This window comes from Meles meles, chromosome 16 (assembly GCF_922984935.1).
Source record: "Meles meles chromosome 16, mMelMel3.1 paternal haplotype, whole genome shotgun sequence".
In the NCBI taxonomy this organism is placed as follows: Eukaryota; Metazoa; Chordata; class Mammalia; order Carnivora; family Mustelidae; genus Meles; species Meles meles.
The window spans coordinates 59,800,391-59,824,260 of NC_060081.1; the positions used below are offsets into that span (position 1 = coordinate 59,800,391).

General features: G+C 44.7%; 2 protein-coding genes across 2 annotated transcripts; one reads left to right on the top strand and one right to left on the bottom strand.

Moving 5' to 3' along the window:
• Positions 1-322: 322 nt before the first annotated feature.
• Positions 323-20,442, bottom strand: NFS1 (NFS1 cysteine desulfurase). The gene is made up of 13 exons (XM_045981361.1): positions 20,310-20,442; positions 19,588-19,697; positions 18,757-18,873; positions 16,922-17,005; positions 14,464-14,616; positions 10,770-10,863; positions 9,887-10,021; positions 6,896-7,053; positions 6,365-6,470; positions 6,204-6,285; positions 5,465-5,548; positions 4,794-4,883; positions 323-995 (listed from the first exon to the last, which is right to left on the bottom strand). The coding sequence occupies exons 1-13, from the start codon at positions 20,404-20,406 to the stop codon at positions 932-934; spliced, it is 1,374 nt and encodes a 457-aa protein (XP_045837317.1). The 5' UTR covers positions 20,407-20,442; the 3' UTR covers positions 323-931.
• ROMO1 (reactive oxygen species modulator 1) lies at positions 20,428-22,349 on the top strand. Its single transcript, XM_045981362.1, has 3 exons — positions 20,428-20,569; positions 20,758-20,888; positions 22,160-22,349. The coding sequence occupies exons 2-3, from the start codon at positions 20,758-20,760 to the stop codon at positions 22,266-22,268; spliced, it is 240 nt and encodes a 79-aa protein (XP_045837318.1). The 5' UTR covers positions 20,428-20,569; the 3' UTR covers positions 22,269-22,349.
• The last annotated feature ends 1,521 nt before the right edge of the window (positions 22,350-23,870 follow it).

A 23,870-nucleotide genomic window follows, 5' to 3' on the forward strand; every position in this document is an offset into this window, starting at 1 on the left:
TCCTTCAGCAGTCACCTACAGGGCGCCTGGGTGGCTCAGTTGGTTTAGCGATTGCCTTCAGCTCAGGTCACGATCTCGGAGTCCCAGGATCGAGTCCTGCACTGGGTCTCCAGCTCCACAGGGAATCCACTTCTCCCTCTGACCTTCTCAGCTCTCATGTTCTCTCTCACTCTCAAATGAATAAATAAAATCTTTTTAAAAAATAAAAATAAATAAAAATTTAAAAAGTCATCTACAGGAATAAAATGGAGTGGTAGTTTGCTCCTGTTTCCAAGGACAGGTTGAAATTTTCTCTGAGATTTTCATAAAGTCACAAATTAAATAGAGGAAGGTGATTTTATTTCTCTAATCTGCAAATTAACAATTTTTAAAAAGAAACATAAATTATTAGAATAGTGGGTGGAGTAATAGATATTTCTAGCTCCATTCGGTCAAAAAAAATGAAGGGGGACAAGAACAGGAGATAAGCCTTCTAAGAAACTTGCTTCAGTCTATAAACAACATGAAGAGGTGGATTGTGGAGCCAAAAAAGAAATTAAATAGTAGATTATGCTTGATCCTGAAGGAATCAGTCTTGCTGAGCAGTAGTAATAATTCAAATGTCCACATAAAGCACTGAGGTCTCTGAACAAAGAACCTTCTTCCAGTTGCTCTGGCTCTCCACACCAAGAACATCCATTCACCGTAAGACGAGAGGACTCCTAGAGAGAAATGGTGAGAGTTCCCCACCAAAGGAGCTGAGGCTCAGGAAAGATACTTTGTGTTTCTATTTTGGGTTGATGGTGGGCTGATGCTGAAGTCAACTGGGCTACAGCAATTCTGGTTTGAACATGAAACAACCACTGGACATAACAAGGTACCGAGATGTGCATGGGTTGGTGAGGCAGGAGGAAGCAAGGTTGGCACAAAGTCAGAGGCCCAGCCCATTCTTCTAGTGTTGGGTCCACTTGATGCTCTTGAGGTCAATGCCATCCTGCACCATCTCCCAGAGAGGGCTGCCAAGGAAAAGAAACATTGGGTCAGTAAGGGCTTAGGTAGGAAACAAATGACATTGCTCTCTGACCCTTGAATCCTGAATTATCTCCATCTGTTCTTCTCGCTCCATTTTCTTGCCCTGAAAGACCCAACATGGTGTTTAGCGAGTCTTTCCCAACTCTCTCTCTCCCTTTTTTAGAAGATTTTATTTATTTATTTTAGAGAGAGAAAGAGAGCACGAGCAGGGAGGAGGGTGAGAGGGAGAGGGAGAAGCAGACTTCCTGCTGAGCAGGAAGCCTGATGTGGGACTCAATCCCAGGACCATAGGATCGTGACCTGAGCTAAAGTCAAATGCTTAACCTACTGAGCCACCCAGGTGCCCTCCCAGCTCTCTTTGAACCCTTGGCAGCTCTACCTGCTCCATAGCTGCCAACAAACAATAACTGAGTACCCCAGGCTCAGCTCCAGTGGGGCCAAGCCAGTGGCATAAGCTTGTGATTATATTCAAGAAGCTCTCATCCCACTAGTGAGAGACTATGGACACATTTTCCCTGGTGGAACCAAGACCACTGGAACTGTGTAAGCAGCAAGTTTTAGCCTCTACTCATCCCCATCACACATGAACTACTTTCAACACTTCTCTCTGGTTTTTGCTCTACTTCTCAGTTAGGTCTAGACCTTAGTCCTAAATTACCTAGGTATGTAGCAACCGTAACCAATTCCTACCAGCCTCATCTCCCCAGAGGTGGACTGTGCTTCCAACATCCCTGGTTCCAATTCAACAGTACCTCTTGGATATAAGACTTGAACATCCCATCTCACACAAGAACGACTGCTGATAAATCTACTAAGCTCTGATTCCCTTCAGCTTCAATGCCTTAGATGATATTCCCAGAACAGATATTACCTTAATGTGTTATGACTATGGGATTCTGGTTGGGATTTCCCCAGTTAATCTTCTTCTACCCAATTTCATTCTGTTCTTGCCTTATCTCTCTCCTATATGTCATGCATTCCCAGCATGCCTTTTTAAAAAAAAAAAAATATATTTATTTATTTATTTGACAGCACAAGTAGGTAGAACAGAAGGCAGAGGGAGAGGGAGAAGCAGGCTCTCCGCTGAGAGGGGAGCCCAATGCGGCACTAGAACCCAGGATCCTGGGATCATGGCCTGAGCCACAGGCAGCCACTTAACCCACTGAGCCACCCAGGCGTCCACGAGCATGCCTTTCTATGTATGACATTTTCCATGGCTTCTAAAGTTAGCCATCTCCTTTCTGTCCTTTCTCTTAAGAGGTCACTTACTATCATAGACGCACATTATAAAGCTTTAGCTGAGGGCTAATAAGACCAGGCTGAATTTAGTTTGCAAAGGTCAGAGAAATAGGGTGGAGACACTGAAGCCACAGATAAGAAGAATAAGGCTTTGCAGTATGGTCCATAGAAATGCCCCTTCAGTGTGCCAGAGAGTACCAAAAGCCAAGCCAAAGAGGAATCTTTTTTTTTTTTTTTAAGATTTTATTTATTTATTTGACAGAGAGAGAGATCACAAGTAGGCAGAGAGGCAGGCAGAGAGAGAGGAGGAAGCAGGCTCCCTGCAGAGCAGAGAGCCTGATGCGGGGCTCGATCCCAGGACCCTGAGATCATGACCTGAGCCGAAGGCAGCGGCTTAATCCACTGAGCCACCCAGGCGCCCTTATTTATTTATTTGACAGAGATCACAAGTAGGCAGAGAGAGAGGAGGAAGCAGGCTCCACGCCGAGCAGAGAGCCCAATGCAGGGCTCAATCCCAGGACCCTGGGATCATGACCTGAGCGGAAGGAAGAGGCTTTAACCCACTGAGCCATCCAGGCGCCCCAACCAAGGAGGAATCTTAAGCCTAAGAAAACTAAGCAACCTGTAGATATTTAAGCAATACAACTAGACATCGGGAAGGAAAATCCAGAACCCAGAAAGGCCTAGTAAAGTTCATAAAGGGAAGAAGGGAGTATACCCGAACTTCCTCACTCAATAACTAGACCAAGAGAATCCTGAAAGTTGAATTTAAGCAGAATGGAGCCAGACTCCGAAAAACTCCAGAGGCCTCAATGTCCCCAGGAAGAAGTGGAGCTCTACAGCTACTACGGGAAGTCCTGGTGGCAGCAGCTGACAAAGCATCTCTTGACCTTTTTTATAAAGCATCTTTACAAAGAGCACTCTTAGTAGTTCCCAAACTTTTGAGAATTTGATGAAAACTATGAACTTGCTTTCAAAAAAAAAAGCAATACAACACAACAACACAACAAACACAACAAAACAACACAATATCAGGGCTATCATATAACTCCTAAAGTTGAGCCACAGAACCCAAATTAAGAATCCCAGGGCGAGGGGCGCCTGGGTGGCTCAGTGGATTAAAGCCTTTAGCTCGGGTTATGATCCCAGGGTCCTGGGATCGAGCCCCACATTGGGCTCTCTGCTCAGTGGAGAGCCTGCTTCCCCCTCTCTCTCTGCCTGCCTCTCTGCCTACTTGTGATCTCTGTCAAATAAATAAATAAAATCTTAAAAAAAAAGAAAGAATCCCAGGGCGATGGGGCACCTGGCTGGCTCAGTGGGTTAAAGCCTCTGCCTTTGACTCAGGTCATGATCCCAGGGTCCTGAGATTGAGCCCCACATTGGGCTCTCTGCTCCATGAGGAGCCTGCTTCCCCCTCTCTCTCTGTCTGCCTCTCTGCCTACTTGTGATCTCTCTCTGTCAAATAAATAAATAAAATCTTTAAAAAACAAACAAAAGAATCCCAGAGCGCCTGGGTAGTTCAAATAAGTGTCTGCCTTTGGCTCAGGTCATGATCCCAGGGCTCTGGGATCAAGTGCCACATCCGGCTCCCTGCTCGGCAGGAGGCCTGCTTCTCCCTCTCCCACTCCCCCTGCTTCTGTTCCCTCTCTAACTGTGTCTCTCTCTGTCAAATAAATAAATAAAATCTTTAAAAAAAGAATTAAGAATCCTTATCTTTTTTTTTTAAGATTTTGTTTATTTATTTGACACCAAGAGAGATCACAAGTAGGCAGAGAGAGAGGGGGAAACAGGATCCCTGCTCTCAGGATCCCTGAGAGAGCCCAATGTGGGGCTCAATCCCAGGACCCCGAGTTCATGACCTGAGCCGAAGGTAGAGGCTTAACCCACTGAGCCACCCAGGCGCCCCAAGAATCCTTATCTTGAAGGGAATTTATCTTTACTTAGTCTACAAATCACTAATTTTGTATTGATAATAACACTATAATAATGAAAAACATCTGAATTTATGTAGTTCTTTAGTTTTTTTTTTTTTTTTAAGATTTTATTTATTTATTTGACAGACAGAGATCACAAGTAGGCAGAGAGGCAGGCAGAGAGAGAGAGAAGAGGAAGCAGGCTGTCCACAGAGTAGGGAGCCCGATGAGGGGATCAATCCCAGAACCCTGGGATCATGACCTGAGCTGAAGGCAGAGGCTTTAACCCACTGAGCCACCCAGGCACCCCAGTTCTTTAGTTTTTAAAAACTCTTTGTCCTATTCTGAAAACAAATAGCCAAGATGATCCACTACCGGGATTTGTGGAACCTTTATTTATTTAGTAACCTCCATACCGAATGTGGGGCTTGACCTCACTGCCCCGATATCACGAATCACATGCTCTACCAACTAAGCCAGCCAGGGGCCCCAATTCTGTGGAACTTCTAAATCCTAAAATCCAAGTATTCTCAAAGGCTGGTTTATGGCAGGGTGAACACATAGCCTGAGGACAAGAGAGGAGCCAGCATTACAATCTCTTTCAATGGCTCTCTGCTACATAGTGCATACCTCATTTCTCGAAGACGCTTCACATGGTGAATGCACTTCTCCACTGTGTAGTCCACTTCCTCCTCTGTAGTGAAACGGCCAATGCCAAACCTGAAAAAAGGCACAAGAGAAGAGCTCCGCATCTGAACTCTAGCACCAGGGTAAATTCATTCAGCAGATACCCAATGAGGATCTATTCCACAAAAGACATGGCAAGAACAAAGCCAGCGTTTCTCAGAGCACGGGTCTGTGGATCATCCACATTAATGTCACCACAGTTTTCTTTCTTTCTTTTTTTTTTAATTATTTGAGAGAGAGAAGATGAGAAAGAGCATAAGGTGGAGGAAGGTCAGAGAGAGAAGCAAACTCCCTGCTGAGCAGCAAGCCCAAAGTGGGACTCAATCCTCATGACGTGAGCTGAAGGCAGTCGCTTAACCAACTGAGTCACCCAGGCGCCCACCAGAGAAGTTTTTCTCCTCCAGTCCTAGTGAATCAGAATCTCTGAGTGTGAGACTCAGAAATCTTCACAAACTTCCCAAGTGATACTCAATGAAGTCTGAGAACCGCTGCTCTAGCAACTTTCAAGAAGAATCAGGAAGGGATAAGGAAAGCAAGTCTGAAGAGACTATAATAGGAGATGAATAACACGAAAGAGGATGCTTTTCATAAATGTTGCCTCTCAGCTGACTGACCTGATAGAAGAGTGAGCTAAATCCTCATCAGTGCCAATTGCTCGGAGGACGTAAGAGGGCTCCAGGGATGCAGAGGTGCACGCACTGAGGAGGAAAAACAAGGAGCCTTGCTCAGCTCATCATCCATGTCTGCTTTTAGCCACAAACCTCTTGATCCCACCCCCAGGTCCCTGAAGTCATTACATGGAGATAAAAGAGACATGCGGTAGAGCTAAAGGGCCTGATGCTGCCTCCATTTTCTGGAATGTGAACCTACCTCCTCTGGCCCTTGTGGAGGAGATCCTCCTTGAGCAAGGACATTACCAAAGCATGACAGAACATGATACCACGTGAGCTGGGTCTGGCCACCAGAAGCAGTGGAGAACCAAGTACTCACTCCCCTATGATTGAACACACCATCAGTACCAGCCTAGAAGGCAGCTAAATCCTAGGTGGCCTTTCGAGCATCCTTCAGTTCTGGAGGTCTGCAACAGAACTGCCAGCGTAACACAGGACAGATGCACGCATCTCCTGCGGCCACAAAAGGCACAAAATTCTACCCCAGGAAGCCCTCTTACGGTGGCAAACTTCAGCCAGTGGCAAGCCAGCTAAAAAATCAGCACTTATAAAAATACCGCTACTTAACCAAGAGCTCTTGTGCCTGTCATCTCCACACTAGGAAGCTTACCAATCTGTTATACCACTTAGAGGCCAGGCTAATGAGCCCTGTCATAGTTCTGGTCTATCCAGTCCAACTCACCTCCCTGAGGATAAGGCAACATCCTTGAGTGCCATCAGCAGACTCTCCCCCTCCACATATGCAAAGGAAAGGTTGATACAGCCTGGAGAGAGAATTACTATGAAAGGAGGTTCAAAGTCTCAGACTCTTCCAGAACGGGGATAGAAAGGGCATGTCCATACCTGGGTAATGGTGCTCAGGGTCCCCATTCATCACCACATCTGGAAGGCTCTTCATTATCTTCTGTGTGAGCCGCTCTGCTAACTTGGAGATCCGCTTATGGTCGTACTGAGGAGCAGGTAATGGAAGACTAAGCAGAGTGACCAATAACAGCTCAGAAACACACAAGATGAGGAGTCCTCTCTCTGTGCTCAGAAGTGATTGGGCATCAGACCCACCTATCATCCTGTATTACCCATGCAGACCACTGTATCCTCAGCACAGAGCACAGCACCTGGCATGCAAAGCTGCCCCATACCTGGACTCATGGTTCCAATAAGCTAGAAATAAATGAGCTGATAACTACTAAAAGGACCCAGATTTTGGAGCCCATAACACCTCCCTCAGAGCAAGATGCCAGCAGCCCTGGGACAAGGACGAATTTTCTAAATCTCCTCTTCCGGCAGAGGTCTGAGTCAGTTGTGCTGAGAAGCCTCTAATGGGAAACCCAGCACAGGGGAAGAAGTTGAGGAAGGGAACTGCTCTCCCCATACCTCCATCTCTTGCTGTGCCACCTCACATGCGGCCCCCAGCCCCACCACCAAGGGTGTGGGCACTGTCCCAGACCGCATACCCCGCTCCTGCCCCCCTCCACTCTGCAGGGCCTCCACACGCACACGGGGCCGCCGGCGAATGTAGATGGCACCAACCCCTGGGAAACAAAGTTTGTTACAAAAGAGAAAAAAAGAAAAACGCAGGTGAAACAAACTATCACTTTCAAAAGGGGTCAATACATTCTTTCAACTTTTATGTAAGTTTGAAACTTTTCAAAATTTAAAAAAAATGGAGGAAAGGGAGAAACAGCAGTAAAAGCATAATATTTATAAAAATTATTTACCATCAGGAAGGTAAATACTAAGAGTAATGACCACATGGTTTAAACTAGCTCCCTATGCACGTCTGAAAAGAGATCATGCAATTCATCATTATTCTTAAGAGCGAAATAACCAGAAACAACTCAGATAATCATCATCAGGGAAATGGGCAAATAAATTATGATATAGTCCACACAGGAAATACAAAGCTGGTGTATACAAGAAAGAGGAAGCACCTTGTGTACTGCTACTATAAAATTGCCAAGATGCATTGTTAGAAAACTGGTGAGATCTAAATAAAGTCTGTACTTTACATTAAAAAAAAAATACATTATTAGTTGAAAAAAGGAAGGTGCAGAACAATTAGTATACTATGCTATTTTTTGAGTAAAAACAGAGGAGGAGGAGGGGTTAACATATATATGCTTGCAAACACAGAATAATTCTAGAAAAATATTCAAAAAACAGAAGAGAACTACATTTATGGCAGAAAGAGGTGACAGACTTTCTGGCCTTGTACTTTTTTATAGCTTTTCAATTTGGAACCATGTAAATATATTACCTTGTCTAAACAGAATTTAAAAAAAAAATAAGATTTATTTATTCATTTGAGAAAGAGAATAGAGCAGAGGGAAGAGTGAGAGGGAGAAGCGGACTCCCTGCTGAGCAGGGAGCCTGACATGGGGCTTGATCCTAGGACCCTCGGATCATGACCCAAGTCGAAGGCAGGTGCTTAACTGACTAAGCCACCCAGGAGCCCCCAGAATAAAATTTTTTAAGTTTTTTTTTATTTATTTGACAGAGAGAGATCACAAGTAGACAGAGAGGCAGGCAGAGAGAGAGGGAGGGAAGCAGGCTCACCGCCGAGCAGAGAGCCCGATGCGGGACTCGATCCCAAGACCCTGAGATCATGACCTGAGCCGAAGGCAGCGGCTTAACCCACTGAGCCACCCAGGCGCCCCCAGAATAAAATTTTTTAAAAAGGGGCAGGTAGGGGTGCCTGGGAGGCTCAAATGTTAAGCGTCTGCCTTTGGCTCAGGTCATGATTCCAGGATTCTGGGATAGAGCCCCACACTGGGCTCCCTGCTCAGCAGGAAGCTTGCTTCTCCCTCTCCCACTCCCTCTGCTTATGTTCCCTCTCTCTCTCTCTCTCTGTCAAATAAAGAGAGACTTGCAAACTAACTTACAGGAATTTCATGCCAAAATATGAGCATGAATGTGCAAAAAATATTCACAGAGTAGTCACAGGTTTTACACAGAGTGGCCATTTGGTAAAGTTCATCTTCTTCTACACAGAACAACTTCTTAGGCAAAGACTGTAGGTACTACCAAAACTAAGGCAGTACCCCCAAATTTATGACAAAGGACCCCTGTTTTGAAATAATTTATGTAACAAACTACACTTAATTAAGAAATATTTTGGGGGTGCCTGGGTAGCTCAGTGGGGTAAAGCCTTTGCCTTCGGCTCAGGTCATGATCCCAGGGCCCTGGGATCAAGCCCTGCATCCGGCTCTCTGCTCACCAGGGAGCCTGCTTCCCCCACCACTATCCGCCTGCCTCTCTGCCTATTTGTGATCTCTCTCTCTGTCAAATAAACAAAATATTTTTAAAAAATAAATAAATACAATTAAAAGAAAAGAAATATTTCATTTCCTCATCAAATTCAAGTATCCTCACTATATGAATCTCTGAGGTTCCCAAGTTCAGAGAGCACGTGCTCTGACCCCACATCTGGCAGTGAAGGATACCATTTTATCTAAATCCACTGAGATCATGATTTTAGAAAGCAGGAGTTTGGCTAGTGAGAGATACCTACAAACATTTAAATGGTTATCAGCACTTCTGCTCCATTGGTTTTGTCAAAATACATATACCCACAATAAAAGCCAATAAAGGCAACATTTTAATTAAAGATAGAATACCTATTGCATTTTTTATAATAATAGCTCACAGAAACACTCTATAACCTCTGGGAACCTTGAGAAGAAGCCATCTTACATATTTCCAGGAGCTATCACAGCTTTTTCCTCAGGGTGTATACCCCAATGACATACCCTACAAACACAGAAAGTATACCAGCATTAACAACCCCCACAGACCCTCACCCCAGAGACAAAGGAGTTTTTTGGCTACCTCCATAAAACAGAAAACAAGATTGGAGCGAAAAAAAATTCTAGCTAGGAAGCATTCCTGGGCCAATAGGACCATAGGGAATAGACAAGACATAGGGAATAGACTAAGAGTCTCTCAAGGATAACACATTAAATCTAGGCATAAATACCAAGACATATAAAAGCCCAATTTCCCCCTAGGCTACAAAAAGACAGGGAATGAAGGACTCAAAGAACATTGCTCTGAATATCACAGTGAGACAGACATGATAGCTGGACTTATCTAGCTAAATTTGATATGACAAAACCCTTTGTTCCTCAGTCAAACTAACCTCTACTTGCTCTCCAAGAATTTTCTAAAGAGACCATGGAACAATGGACTGTATATACAGTTAACTTCAAGAGCCTACAAACAGGCAAGTGTTCCTGGTTATTGCTAAAGGACACTTGCATTCTGAAAACTTCCTGAGAGTAACAGTAGTCCCAAATGAGTTCAAGGAACTTCTGTAAGGAGTTTACTGGGAGGTCTGAGAGAAGGAACTCTAGGAGAGGCTGGTACCTTTGGGACCATAGATTTTATGACCACTGATGCTCATGAGATCAATTTTCATGTCATTGACGTCAAGTGGGATTTTTCCAACAGCCTGGGCTGCATCGGTATGGAAATATACCTTTCTGGAACTGCAAATCCGCCCTAAGGAAACAACAGAAGGGAAGAATCATAGCACAATGTTGGGAAGTCACCTGGCAGTGACCCGACAACGTACCTTGAGTTCTAAGGCAAAATTGCATCTGGCACTAGCCTCTAGCCATAAAGTAAATAACTTCTCGTTTTCTCTCTCTCTTCCTTTCTTTCCCTCTCTCCCTCCCACTCTCTCTGTCATTCTCAGCTAGCTTCCTTTACTAGAAAAAATAAGGGCAAGTACACATCACCAAATCAAAACATCCCTGATATTCTGATGCCTACGACTCTTCTTACCTTGTTAACACAGCCTTTTGATATAGCAGGTTAGCTTTATATCCCCCTTAATTTAAAGGAAGCAAAGATTAGCAGATCTATTTGCTAATGTGCCTTAGGAGTTACAGAGTGAGTCTCTAGCTGTAAGTGAGCCTAATAAAGAGATGTACTGAAGTAACAAAGGTGAAAGAGGAAGAGAAGAAAGGGTGGTGGTGTGTTTTGGGCAGCAACTGCAGTTAAATGAAAAGAACAGAAAGAATACTAGACCCGGATTCAAATACTGCTATGCCATATACGGGAGGTCTTTGAACAAGGATCTGAAACTCCCTTTCCCTTAATCTCCCTCCACTGCTATGCCATACACAGGAGATCTCTGAACAAGGATCTGAAACTCCTTTTTCCTTAATCTCCCTCCCAGACCACTCTTATTCCTCATATGGATCCCAGTGGTGGGCAAGCATCAAGGTCCACCCATAGTACTCACCTATTTCCGCAATGGGCTGCTTCACTCCAATCTCATTGTTCACAGTCATGACTGAGACCAGGCTGGTATCTGGCTGGATGGCAGACTCTAGTTCCTAAGAGTATCAGGAGCAAAGAGACTATACGGATCCAACAAAATCCTGCCTAACTCAGAATGTAGGCAAGCTTAATCTTGGAAAGGGGCCTTTCGCCACCCACTTATCAGAATGATTAAAATAAAAACGGTGACAACCTATAATGCTGGCAAGGATTCAGAGAAACCGCATCATTCACACACTTGGTTATTACTATTAGTAAGAACGCAAGATGGCATAGCCATGCTGGAAAACACTTTGGCAGTTTTTGTCTCCTACTAAACATGAAATTACCATATGGCCCAGTAATTGCACTGCTGGGCATTTATCTCAGGGAAATGAAAACAGATTCACACAAAAAACCTACACATAAATGTTCATAGAAGCATTTGTCAAAAAAGCCCAAACCTAGAAACAATCCAGAAGTCACTCAACAGGTGCATGGTACTTCTACCACGTGGACTATGACTCAGCAATGTGGGGGGAGGGGTGGGGGGGAGAAGCAGGCTCCCTGCCCAGCAAGGATCCCGATGCAGGGCTTGATCCCAGGACCCTGGGATCATGACCTGAGCTGAAGGCAGAGGCTCAACCCACTGAGCCACCCCAGGTGCCCCCGCCTCAGCAACAGAAAGAACTACTGAGTCATATAACAACCTAAATGACTTGCCAAAGACTTGTAGTAAGTAAAAAAGGCTAGTCCCAAAAGGTTACATACTTTAGGATTTCATTTATATAACATTATTGAAATGAAAAAAATTAAAGAAATGGAGATCACATTAGTGGTTTTAAAAGAACAGCAGGACACATCACTGTGACGATGACACTAATCTGATGGTGGCGGTAGTCACACACACCTACACGTGATGACTGAGTCCAAGTTGAACTGCGGAAAGGAGAAGACTGGCAGACTGTGTCAGTCAGTACCCTGGTTGTGGTATTGTACTATACTTCTGCAAGATATTATCATGGGGGAAACTGGGTAATAGGGTACATGAGATCTCTCTGTACTATTTCTCACAACCACATGTGAATCTACAATTATTTAAAATGGGGCGCCTGGGTGGCTCAGTGGTTTAAGCCGCTGCCTTCAGCTCGGGTCATGATCTCAGGGTCCTGGGATCGAGTCCCGCATCGGGCTCTCTGCTCGGCAGGGAGCCTGCTTCCCTCTCACTCTCTCTGCCTGCCTCTCTGCTTACTTGTGATCTCTCTCTGTCAAATAAATAAATAAAATCTTTAAAAAAAAAAAAAAAAAAAAAAAAAAAAATAGAGAGAGGGAGAGAACCTTTCCTATGTAAGGTTGTCAGAGTAAGCTGCAAACAACAAAGTAAGTAACAAAAAACTAAGTTATTGGTGACAACACTAAGGTAGGGACTTCATCGGACTAAAATGTTCCTCTTAGTGGAATTATTACTCAGCCTCCTAACATCTTGCTTTCCCAGACACTGGTCTATTAGAGGGGCTCAATGTCATGTTTCTTTCAGCTTCTTGTTTGCTTCCTTCATAGCATTTATCCCAATTTCTAACTACTTCATTTATATGTTTGTTTATGTGTTAACTGTCCCCTTCACTAGAATATAAGCTCCCTGAAGACAGGAACTAAGCTTGTCTTGTTCATCCCGCTATCCCTAGTGCCAAGCACTATGGCATAATAAATATTATAGGGTGAAAGAAAACCAAAGCCATTAAGGAATTTAAGAAATTTAGTTCTCTAAATTATTAAATATAAAGTATTTATTTATATAAATATAAAATATTAATAGGGGTTGGAACAGCCAAAAAGATTTCAGCAAAAGAGCAGAACTTGAGCTAAGTGGTTAGAAGAGGGAGAGAATTAAGGCAAGTGCAAAGAAAAGGAGAAGAGATCAAAGGTGAGGGGCTATGTGAGAACTGGCCCACAGCAGGACTAACCAGGGCCGATCAGGGAGATATGAAGGCAGTGTGGCTGAAGTGGAGGGTTTTAAGAAGGGGCACAGTGGTCAACAATACTGGAACACTAGGTGACAACCACCATGCCTATTCTGAGACCATTATTACCCTCGTATCCAAATCAGACAAAGATACCACAAGAAAACTACAGATCAGGATCCCTGATGACTATAGAAACAAAAATCCTTAACAAAACACTAGCAAACTGTGTTTTGTAGCAAGCTCAGTAGTTAAGCATCTGCCTTTGGCTCAGGTCATGATCCCAAGGTCCTGGAATCGAGCCCCACATCAATCTCCCTGCTCAACCGGAAGCCTGCTTCCCCCTTTTCCACTCTCCCTCCTTCTGTTCCCTCTCTCACTTGTCTGTCAAATAAATAAATAAAATCTTAAAAGAAAAAAAAACCCACAACACTAGCAAACTGGGGCACCTGGATGGCTCAGTCATTTCAGTGTCTGCCCACAACTCGGGTTATGATCCTAGGGTCCTAGGATTGAGCCCCACATCGGGCTCCCTGTTCAGTGGGGAGCCTGCTTCTCCCTCTCCCACCTGCTCTTACTCTCTCTCAAGTAAATAAAATCTTTAAAAGACAAACAAAACAAAAACACTAGCAAACCAAATCCAGCACCTATCAAACAATGTATACACCATATTAATAGAAAACAAAACCCCCTCAATAAACGCAAGAAAACTGATGAAACCAAAATGCATTCATGATAACCAAAAAAAAAAAAAAAAAAAAAAAAAAAATCAACAGCCTTGGAGGAGAACTTCTTTGATCTAATAAAGGACATTCATGCAAGAATGGTTCTGAAAAATCCACAGTTAAGATCATGAGGAAAGCTTTCACCCAAGATCAGGAACAAAACGAGGGTGTCTGCTCTCACCACTTCTATTCTACTTTGTACTAGAAGTTCTTGCCAAGCAACTGGGCAAGGGGAAAAAGGAAAAAAGCCATCCAGGTTGGAACCAAAGTAAAACAATCTCTACTTGCTAAAGACAGGGTTTTATCCACAAACGGCATCTTAGGATTTGACTAGGGATGCTGATACTCAAAATGTGGTGAACAAGGGGCGCCTGAGTGGCTCAGTGGGTTAAAGCCTCTGCCTTCAGCTCACGTCATGATCCCAGGGTCCTGGGATCAAGCCCCGCATCAAGCTCTCTGCTCAGCGGGGAGCCTGCTTCTCTCTCCCTCTGCCTGCCTCTCTGCCTACTTGTGATCTCTGTCTGTCAAATAAATAAATAAATCTTAAAAAAAAAAATGTGGTGAACAAGATGTGTGAACTTACTACGCAAAATGTACATATAAGGATATGGGCCATAAAGGGAAATATTCTTTACAAAAACTACACCTCCGCTTTAGAGGGATAAGAAACATCAGCACAGGGGAGGAGGAGGCTAGAGCTTTCCCATGGTGAGTGTTGAGTCCCTGGCATCCTGCACACACACCCAGTGGCCCTCAGACACACCAGGAAGCATTGACAAAAGTGAGAAACAACTCCTCCAGAGAAAAAGAAGATGGTACACACTCAAGGGGAACATATGTTCATACGCTCAGTTTCTCTCCCAGGCCTATTTCTCTAAGCTTCCCCTCACCATTAGATCTAGTACTTGAAGATCCAGCTGAAGCTGAAGACAGTTACAGGCTGAAGCCAAGCTGCTCCTATTTTGCCCCTCCTGCCAGCAGCCACTCCTACCTTCAGGTCGATGATCCCACTCTTCTTCACTGGGAGGTATGTGACCTGGAAGCCCTCAGCTTCCAGTGAACGGCAGGAATCCAAAACACATTTGTGCTCTGTCTGAGTGGTGATCAAGTGCTTTTTCCGTGACCTATAGAACCTGGCCACCCCCTAGAAATTGGTGGTGGTGGAAGGAAGGAAGGTTTACTCAGATAAACAGCAAGGACTTCAATCCCACTTGAAAGAAAAAGTGGGAAAGAGCTGTATGCTCCAATATCAATTCTTTAACCCACTAAGCCACCCAGGCGCCCCATCTGACCTTTTTTTTTCTTAAGATTTATTAATTTATTTTAGAGACAGAGCACACAATCAAGTGTGGGGAGGGGCAGAGATAGAGGGAGAGAGAGAATCCTCAAGCAGACTCCCTGCTGAGTGGGGAACCTAACATGAGGTTTGATCCTAGGACCCTGAGATCATGACCTGAGCCGAAATCAAGAGTCAACCATTTTAAAAATACATTATATGTTTATTAAAAAAAAAAAAAAAATTTGGAAGGGGAGGTGAACCAAAAGAGACTATAGACTCTGAAAAACAACCTGAGGGTTTTGAAGGGTCAGGGGTGGGAGGTTGGGGGAACAGGTGGTGGGTAATAGGGAGGGCACGTTTTGCATGGAGCACTGGGTGTTGTGCAAAAACAATGAATACTGTTACGCTGAAAAAATAAATAAAATGGAAAAAGAGACAAAAAAAAGGAAAAAAAAAGAGTCAACCATTTAACTAACTGAGCCACCCAGGCACTCCTTGGTTAAGCAACAACTCTTGATTTTGGCTCAGGTCATTATTTCAGGGTTGTGAGACTGAGCCCTGTGTCAGGTTTCATGCTGGGCATGGAGCCTATTTGAGAGTCTCTCTCTCCTCTTCCTCTGCCCTTCCTCCTCAGCAACCCCCACTCGTGCGTGTTCTCTCTCTCAAAAAAAAAAAAAGCAGGGGGGGGGCCACCTGGGTGGCTCAGTCGTTAGGCGTCTGCCTCTGCCTTTGGCTCAGATCATGGTCCCTGCTCAGCAGAGAGTCTGCTTCTTCGTCTCCCAATCCCCCTGCTTGTGTTTCCTCTCTCGCTGTCTCTGTCAAATAAATAAAATCGTATATATATATATATATATATATATATATATATATATATCCACACACACACACACACAAAATCCTTTTTTTTAAAGATTTTTATTTATTTATTTGAAAGAGATCACAAGTAGGCAGAGAGGCAGAGAGAGAGAGGGAGGGGGAAGCAGGCTCCCAGCCAAGCAGAGAGGATCTCAGTCCCAGGACCCCGAGATCATGACCTGAGCCGAAGGCAGAGGCCCTAACCCACTGAGCCACCCAGCCACCAGTACAAAATCCTTAACAAATTTAAAATTTTTAAAAAGGCTACATGGGTGGCACAGTCAGTTAAACATTGTACTCTTGGTTGGACTCCTGGTTTCTGCTCAGATCATGATCTCTGAGTCATGGGATCGAGTCCCATGCTGGGTTCTGTGCTCAGCATGGAGTCTGCTTGGGACTTTCTCTCCCTCTGCCCCTCCCTCAATGAAATAAATAAATCTTTTTTTTTTTTTTAAATAAACCTTTAAAAATAAAGAAATGGAAAAACTTGTTGCAAATAGATCTCATCAGAAAGAAAAAGGAAGACTGAGAGGAGGGTTAGCCCTGAAATCACATATATAAGAGTGAAGCTGGTAACCAGAAGCAGAGGAACATGCCCAACTACAAGTGGATTTTGGGCTTCACTGTAATTAGATCAGAAGGATGGTGAAGGGGCACCTAGCTGGCTCAGTCAGTACAGTGTGTGACTCTTGATCTCGGGTTTGTGAGTGGGAGCCCCATAATGGAAGTAGAAATTACTCAAAAAAGTAAAACCTTAGAAGAAAAAAAAGCATGAGGAAAAGGGTTGAGTCACCATTATCCACTCCCTGAAGTAGCTGCCATCCAAAACACCAGTGCTTTTTTGTTCGTTTTTTTTTTTTTAAGATTTTATTTATTTACCTGACACAGAGACAGCAAGAGAGGGAACACAAGCAGGGTGGGTGGGAGAGGGAGAAGCAGGCTTCCTGCTGAGCAGGGAGCCGATGTGGGGCTCAGTGTGAGGCTCGATTCCCAGGACCCTGGGATCACCACCTGAGCCAAAGGCAAATGCTACCTAGGTGCTCCCAAATACCAGTGGTTAATGGTTAAAAAGCCACCTCTTTTCATGTCCAACTACCTCACTGAACTTAGTTCAACAAGAACAAAGATTTAAGTTGGAGTAGATCACAGAGGGTTGAAGAAAGCAACAGATTAGAAAGAATGTACGTTTACCTGTGTCTTTTTTTTTAAACAGGGTAGGAGTAAGTAGCTGGGAAATACATATATGAGGCCAAATGATGGAGGGACACCATGTCCCCTGTCAGGAAAGCCCAGATATGCCCTCTGGTTCTCTTACCTTAATTGCTATGTTGTTAGATTCAGTAGCACCACTAGTGAAAATGATCTCACGAGGATCAGCCCCAATCAGAGATGCTACTTGCTGCAAACCAAGAAACAGAGATAAGTAACATCAGTTTCCCAAGCAGGAATGTAACTGCAGACATAGCTAGGACAGAGCTCTGATACAAGAGGAGCTCCACTGCATCCTATCAACTACCCAAGAAGCTCTGGACCCACCACAGTCAGACAGTAAGTAGATTCAATTCCATCCCAGATCGGAGGCTCTTTCCTGCCTCATACAAAATAACGATAATAATAATAATAATAATAATAATTCTTATTTTTAAAATTTTTAATATTTTTTATTAAATTATTTTTATTAACATATAACATATTATTTGCCCCAGGGGTACAGGTCTGTGAATCATCAGGCTTACACATTTCACAGCACTCACCATATCACATACCCTCCCCAATGTCCAAAACCCAATCACCCTCTCCCTACCCCCCCGACTCCCCAGCAACCCTCAGTCTGTTTTGTGAGATTAAGAGTCTCTTATGTTTTGTCTCCCTCCCAATCTATTTGTATATTTTTAAAAGATTTTATTTATTTCTTTTTCTTACAGATTTTATTTATTTGAGAGAGACAGAGAGAAAACGAGCAGGGATGGGGCAAAGGGAGAGGGAGGGGCAGAATCCCCACTAAGTAGGACCCTGGGATCATGACCTGAGCAGAAGGCAAAAGCTTAACTAACTGAAACCACCCAGGCTCCCCAAAGATTTTATTTTTAAGTAATCTCTACACCCATGCAGGGCTCACAACCCTCATATCAAGAATCACATGCTCTACTGACTGAGCCAGTCAGGTGCCACTATATTGGCTTTTTAATTATTTATGTATTTATTTATTTATGATCTATTTATTTATTTGAGAGAGAGCATGTGCAAGCAAGTAGGGCCCAGCAGGGGGGAGGGGCAGAGGAAGAGGGAGAGAAAATCTCAAGCGGACTCCTCACTGAGTGTGGCTGAGTGTGGAACCCACCATGGATCTCCATTTCAAGACCCTGAGATCCTGACCAGAGCTGGAATCATGAATCAAATGTTCAAATAACTGAGACACCCAGGTGCCCCAAAATACTGGCTTTAAAAAAAAAAAATTTTAAGATTTTATTTATTTATTTGACAGAGAGAGAGAGTGCAAGCACGGAGAGAGGCAGGGAGAGGGAGAAGCAGGCTCCCACAGAGCAGAGAGCCTGATGAGGGTCTTGATCCCAGGACCCTGGGATCATGACCTGAGCTGAAGGCAGACACTTAACCAACTAGCCACCCAAGTGCCCCAATATTGGCTTTTTAAAAAGCTGGGTGGCTCAGTCAGTCAAGCAACTGAGTCCTGATCTCAGCTCAGCTCTTAATCTCAGAGTCATAAGTTCAAGCCCTGCATCAGGCTCCACGCTGGGCATGGAATCTACTTAAAAAATAAATAAATAAAAGAATAAAATAAAAGGCACTTATTGAGCTTAGTATGTATAAGCATTGTGTTAATAAATACATCATCAGCAGTTTCTCACTGAATCCACACAAAACCCCTAAAGAATAGGAACTATTACAGTCTCCATTTTCAATGTATGGAAATTGAGACTTAGAGAAATTAGTAACATTCCAAAGGTCATTTAGCTAAGAAATGTAAAAACTAATAAAATCCCATCAGACAGACTCCAAGGCCTGCTCTTTAAATCTCTTCCTGAAAGCGCCCCAAACCATTTCCACCTCCACCCAAAGCTATCAAGTAAATGCCTCCCACAGTCCACTGAACCTCTGACATCAGAACCTCCTAGAGTCTTCTATACTCACCCGGCGAGCATGTTCCATGGCTGCCTCACTTTCCCAGCCATAAGCATGTGTCCGGGAGTGTGGGTTCCCATAGTAGTTGACTAGGTAAGGGATCATGGCATCAAGCACCCGAGGATCCTAAGCACAACAGAACAGATCAGTCCCCTTGAGTCCATAGATCACTCAGGCCCCACTCTATCCCATCAGACCTGCCCAACCTGCCTCAACAGACTCCGAGCCCTTCAGACACTACCTAGATTGAACCTCAAACATTCTTCCATCCCCTCAGGTACTAAACAAATATCAGCCCAATATACGCCCACTCTCAACCCACCTTAAATCATTCTACCAGATGATTATTCTACCATCTCCTCAGGTAATCTACAAACATTGCCTTGTCCTTGCAGCTGTTTCTGCATCCTTCCAGGTGATGTGATCTACAAGGGCCAGCATATGACAAGAGGCCACATGTTGATGAAATCTTCCACTAATATCAAAGTGCTTATCATGTGCCAGGTTCTGTTTAAAGGGTTGCTTTATGCCTTTAACCCATTTAATATTTGCCCAAATTCACATAGTAAGTAGCAATCCAGCTAATTCCAAAGCTGATGCTTTTATTCCTACTATAGTGCCTACACTGAAGTGATTTGACAAGGTCAATAGCTAACAATTAGTAGAGCCATTTCTAGTTTATTACAGCTTAAACCTCCTGACTTCTGGCTCATTGCTTTTCCCAACACATACTTCACAATAGCTATCACTTCTGGAGGATCCAGTCATTTCTGTGCATTGTCACTTCTGCAATATAATTGTTATAAACAGCCTTGGGGAGAGCTGTCCCTCCATCCTTACCAGAGGAGTCGTAGCTTGCACATCCATATACAGAGGTCGCAGCTCTGACTCGGCCTGTGGAGCCGTGGCTGTAGCTGAGGGAACATCAGACTGGGTAGCATGGTCTACAACTGACCAAAAAAAAAAAAAAAAAAAAAAGAGGTATGGAGTGGCCAAGCTGAGAAAACCTATGGACACAGGGTATCCAAGACAGCAGAAGGTGAAAGCTGGATGGAGGTGAGATGAGCTGAAAGGATGCTGGGGTTGAAGCTCAATGGAAAAGAAAACAAAACATCAGAGAACTTAAGCAAACTGTAAAAGGAAGAGAGGGAGACCGTGGTCTTGGAGGTGGGGGGGGGGGGGGGAATGTTGGGACAATATTCGAATTGCTTCGTTGGGAGCAGGGAGGGATCCGAAAGGGCAAAGCCATTTACAAGGACTGAGGAGACAGAGTAGGAAAGATCTCCTTCAAAGATTAGTGGCTGGACAACTAGCATCTCTTAAAGTTGGCCAGGAGAGGTCTGAAGACCGATCAAGCTTCCAAGGATCCGAGGGCCTGTGGGGTAGGATCTGAAGGGCGACACGGCGAAGTCAACCGATCTGAGGGCGAACCTGAGAAAGTCTGAGGGGTGCAGCCAGAAGGCAGGGTCAGGGGTCTGGGTAACTGGCGGAAGAGCGAGGCTCTGTAATGCTCAGGTGCGTCGCCACGCCAAGGGGGAAGGCGAGCAGGGCCCGGAGCGTACCGCGCAGGCGCAGCCCCCGAGTGGGCGCCGTGGACTTGGGCCCCGGAGCGACCGGCACAGCCGCGGCCGCCCGCCTCCAAGCGGTTCGCAGCAGCATGGTCCCGCAGGAAGAGCCCCCCGCCCGAGGCGGCGGCAGTCCTCAGCTACGCGCTCCCGGAAGGTCTGCTCCGTGCCCCGGAAACAGTTCCTCCGGTCGCGGGCGCGCTCCGCCTCGCGTTCTGTGTGAGACGTAGACTTGAGCGACCAAACCCGCGAACGAGGTGAGGTGGGGGACACCGCGGCGCGGGGACCCGAACGCTAAGAGGGTGATGGAGTCGGGTTACGCGCTTATTTTCCTCCCTGGACTTCCCCGAACCCTCGGATCCGCTCCCCACCCCTCCTCCTCCGGCCCCCGCCCGACTCGGGCAGGCGGCTAGGCCCACACTCCCCTAACCTTCGAACCCCGCAGATGCCGGTGGCCGTGGGGCCCTACGGACAGTCCCAGCCGAGCTGCTTCGACCGCGTGAAGATGGGCTTTGTGATGGGCTGCGCAGTGGGCATGGCGGCCGGGGCGCTCTTCGGCACCTTTTCCTGTCTCAGGTGAGGGGCGCGGGCGGTGATCTCTGGGCGGGACTACCGGACCTGCCCGTCCCGCGCCTCTTGGCCGGCAGCCTGGATAGAGCCTACTTCGTTTCAGTTCCCTCGTTGTCGTTTAACGAGCGAGACAGATTTCCTACTCAACCTTCAGTCTGCAAGGAAAGGTTGGAAGCCTCGGCGCTTGAGAATACGAGTTCTGACTCAAACTGAAAGTCAGAATTTCTGACTCTACTCCTTCTGTAACCTTAAGCACGTTGGAGTCTGGGTTTCCTTAAGTTTGGAAGGAGGTCAGTAACATCTACCTCATAGAGTTGTAAGGGTCTAATCAGAGCACACGTACCACAGAATGTGGCATATATTAAGTGCTCCATAAATGGTTGTTGCTACTGTCGCTGCTGTTACTTTTATTTCCAGTTGCGCATCGTGAAACTAAGTTGAGCAATTTTCCTGTCCGGCAAAGAAGATACAGATATGGAGCAGATAAACTCAAAACCTACGCCCTAAATGTCATTTTCACGTGTTGTAGATTATTTCCATTTTTCCACAGCGTAAGAGCCCTTACCCAGTGTGAATCACTGTTCTAAATGCTGCATGTGTTCTCACAACCATCCCGTGGTTATGATCCCCATTTCAGAGTTAGCACACCCTGTAAATTGCAGAGCTAGGGCATGAACACAGATCTGATTCCACAATCATTGCTTTAAACCAGGAAACCATCAGAAAGACAAATGTCTTTATTGGAGCATATGGGTGCTTTATACATAGATTATATTCTGGAGGTAAAAGCAAAACAAAAAACTAGTTTCTCAATCTACTTTGCATCAGTTGTCTCCCACAAACTGAAGGCAGGTCATACGATATTCATCAAAATACCCCTAGAGACCCTGATGTATTGTTTTCTTAGTCATTACCCTCCTCAGGTGGGAAGAGAATGTCTTGGGAGGCTCAAGAGTAATTTACTAGGAAAACAAATTGGAAAAGGGCAGTTAATGCCGTTTCTTGTATTTTTTTTTTTTCTAAAAGGATCTATTTTAAAGATTTTATTTATTTATTTGACAGAGAGAGATACAAGTAGGCAGAGAGGCAGGCAGAGAGAGTGAGAGGGAAGCAGGCTCCCCGCCAAGCAGAGAGCCCGATGCGGGACTCGATCCCAGGACCCTGAGATCATGACCTGAGCCGAAGGCAGCAGCCTAAACCACTGAGCCACCCAGGCGCCCCCCGTTTCTTGTATTTTTGTTCCCAGTTGGCCCCATCTTCGTTTCCTCCTCTTTTAGGATCGGAATGCGGGGTCGGGAGCTGATGGGCGGAATCGGGAAAACCATGATGCAGAGTGGCGGCACATTTGGCACATTCATGGCCATCGGGATGGGCATCCGATGCTAATCAGGGCAGTGGTTGCCCAGTACAGCTACCCCTTCCCATCAGTCCCAGCTCATGTACTATAATAAAACAAGTCTTTGAGTAGTCGGAGTGTGTTAAAGGCATTTTTTTCTTCACTTTCCATCTATAACCCATCTTAGAGAAAGCTTCGGAGGCGGGCCAATGAGTAGGTTTGGGGTCTGTTTCTTAAATCCTGTTAATCCAAAATTAGGAAAATTTCCCATGCCTGGAACTTCTTGTAGATTCTAATAAACTACTATTCAACCCCGTAAGGTTGATGCTGTTCTCACCATTTTAAAGACTGATTTGACAGATCACATAGAGGTGGAAAGTCAGGCGGGGGCGGGGGCGGGGCAGGAAGCAAGCTCCCTGCTGAGCTGAGAGCAATGTGGGGCTCTATCCCAGGACCCAAAGGCAGAAGCTTTAACCCACTGAGCCACCCAGGCACCCCTGTTCTCACCATTTTAAAGGTGAAAAACTAAGTCTAGATTTCCTCAAGGTTGCACTGCAAAAGGTAGTGTTAACCCAAGTCTAATTCACAAAGTTATGTATTGTCCTTCAGATTTTGTGAAGACTTCAGAAAAAGAACAAATCATCCACTGGGTAACAAATTCAAAAAAATGACACAATGTAACTGAATGTCATAAACCTCCCAATTTTCTAACCAGCCATCCATGAGGATGTCCATTTTATAAAATGACCCCCTGCTATCTACACACAATTCAGTTAATTCACTGGCAGGGACAGCTGGGTGGCTCAGTGGATTAAAGCCTCTGCCTTCAGCTTGGGTTATGATCCCAGGGTCCCGGGATAGAGCCCCGCATTGGGCTCCTGCTCAGCAGGAAGCTGACTTCTCCCTCCCCCATTCCCCCTGCTTCTGTTCCCTGTCAAATAAATTCTTAAAAAAAACAAGCCAAAAGAACCCAAAAAACTACACTGGCATTATTTGGGGGATCATAAGGACACTACCAAAATAGCTACAGCAGCTAGGGTTTCCAGTGTGGGATGTTGTCTCAGGAATGGATTACTTCTAACATTCACTCAGAATTCATATGAATTACTTTGTCACACTACTCAGATTACTTACACCACATTTGCTTTAGTATCATTTACAACCCAAATTTCATTCTGTGGCAGTAGGGAAACGTTTTAACACCACCTCTTTTTAACATGAGATAATTAAGTTTGCTGCCCCAGCTCCCCGGAAAGTAATGACAGAACAAAGCAGATAGAATATCAACCAAGAATAAAAAGTTTAATTATGAAGATACTGTGGGAAAGAAAAAACTGTTAATGTAGTAAGTCTGCCCCCCAAAAACACTGCTGCCTATTGTTGAAAAATAAACTTGCATCTCGAAAATTTTCTTTAGGTTCAGTAACTGAAGCAATTAAGTAATTTTCAGTATCCATGAGAAAGGATCGGTTGGTATAAAATCATGATGCCTCCAGATTCAACTGATTATTTTGACAAATTAATAAACCTATAAAATTTGTGCCTTAACACTAATAAATCAATAGAATAGAAAGCAGCAGGTGAGGAAATCAATACTGGAAGTTAATCATTCCGTTAGGAGCAACACTGCCTATTCAAAGGTTCAAGGTAGA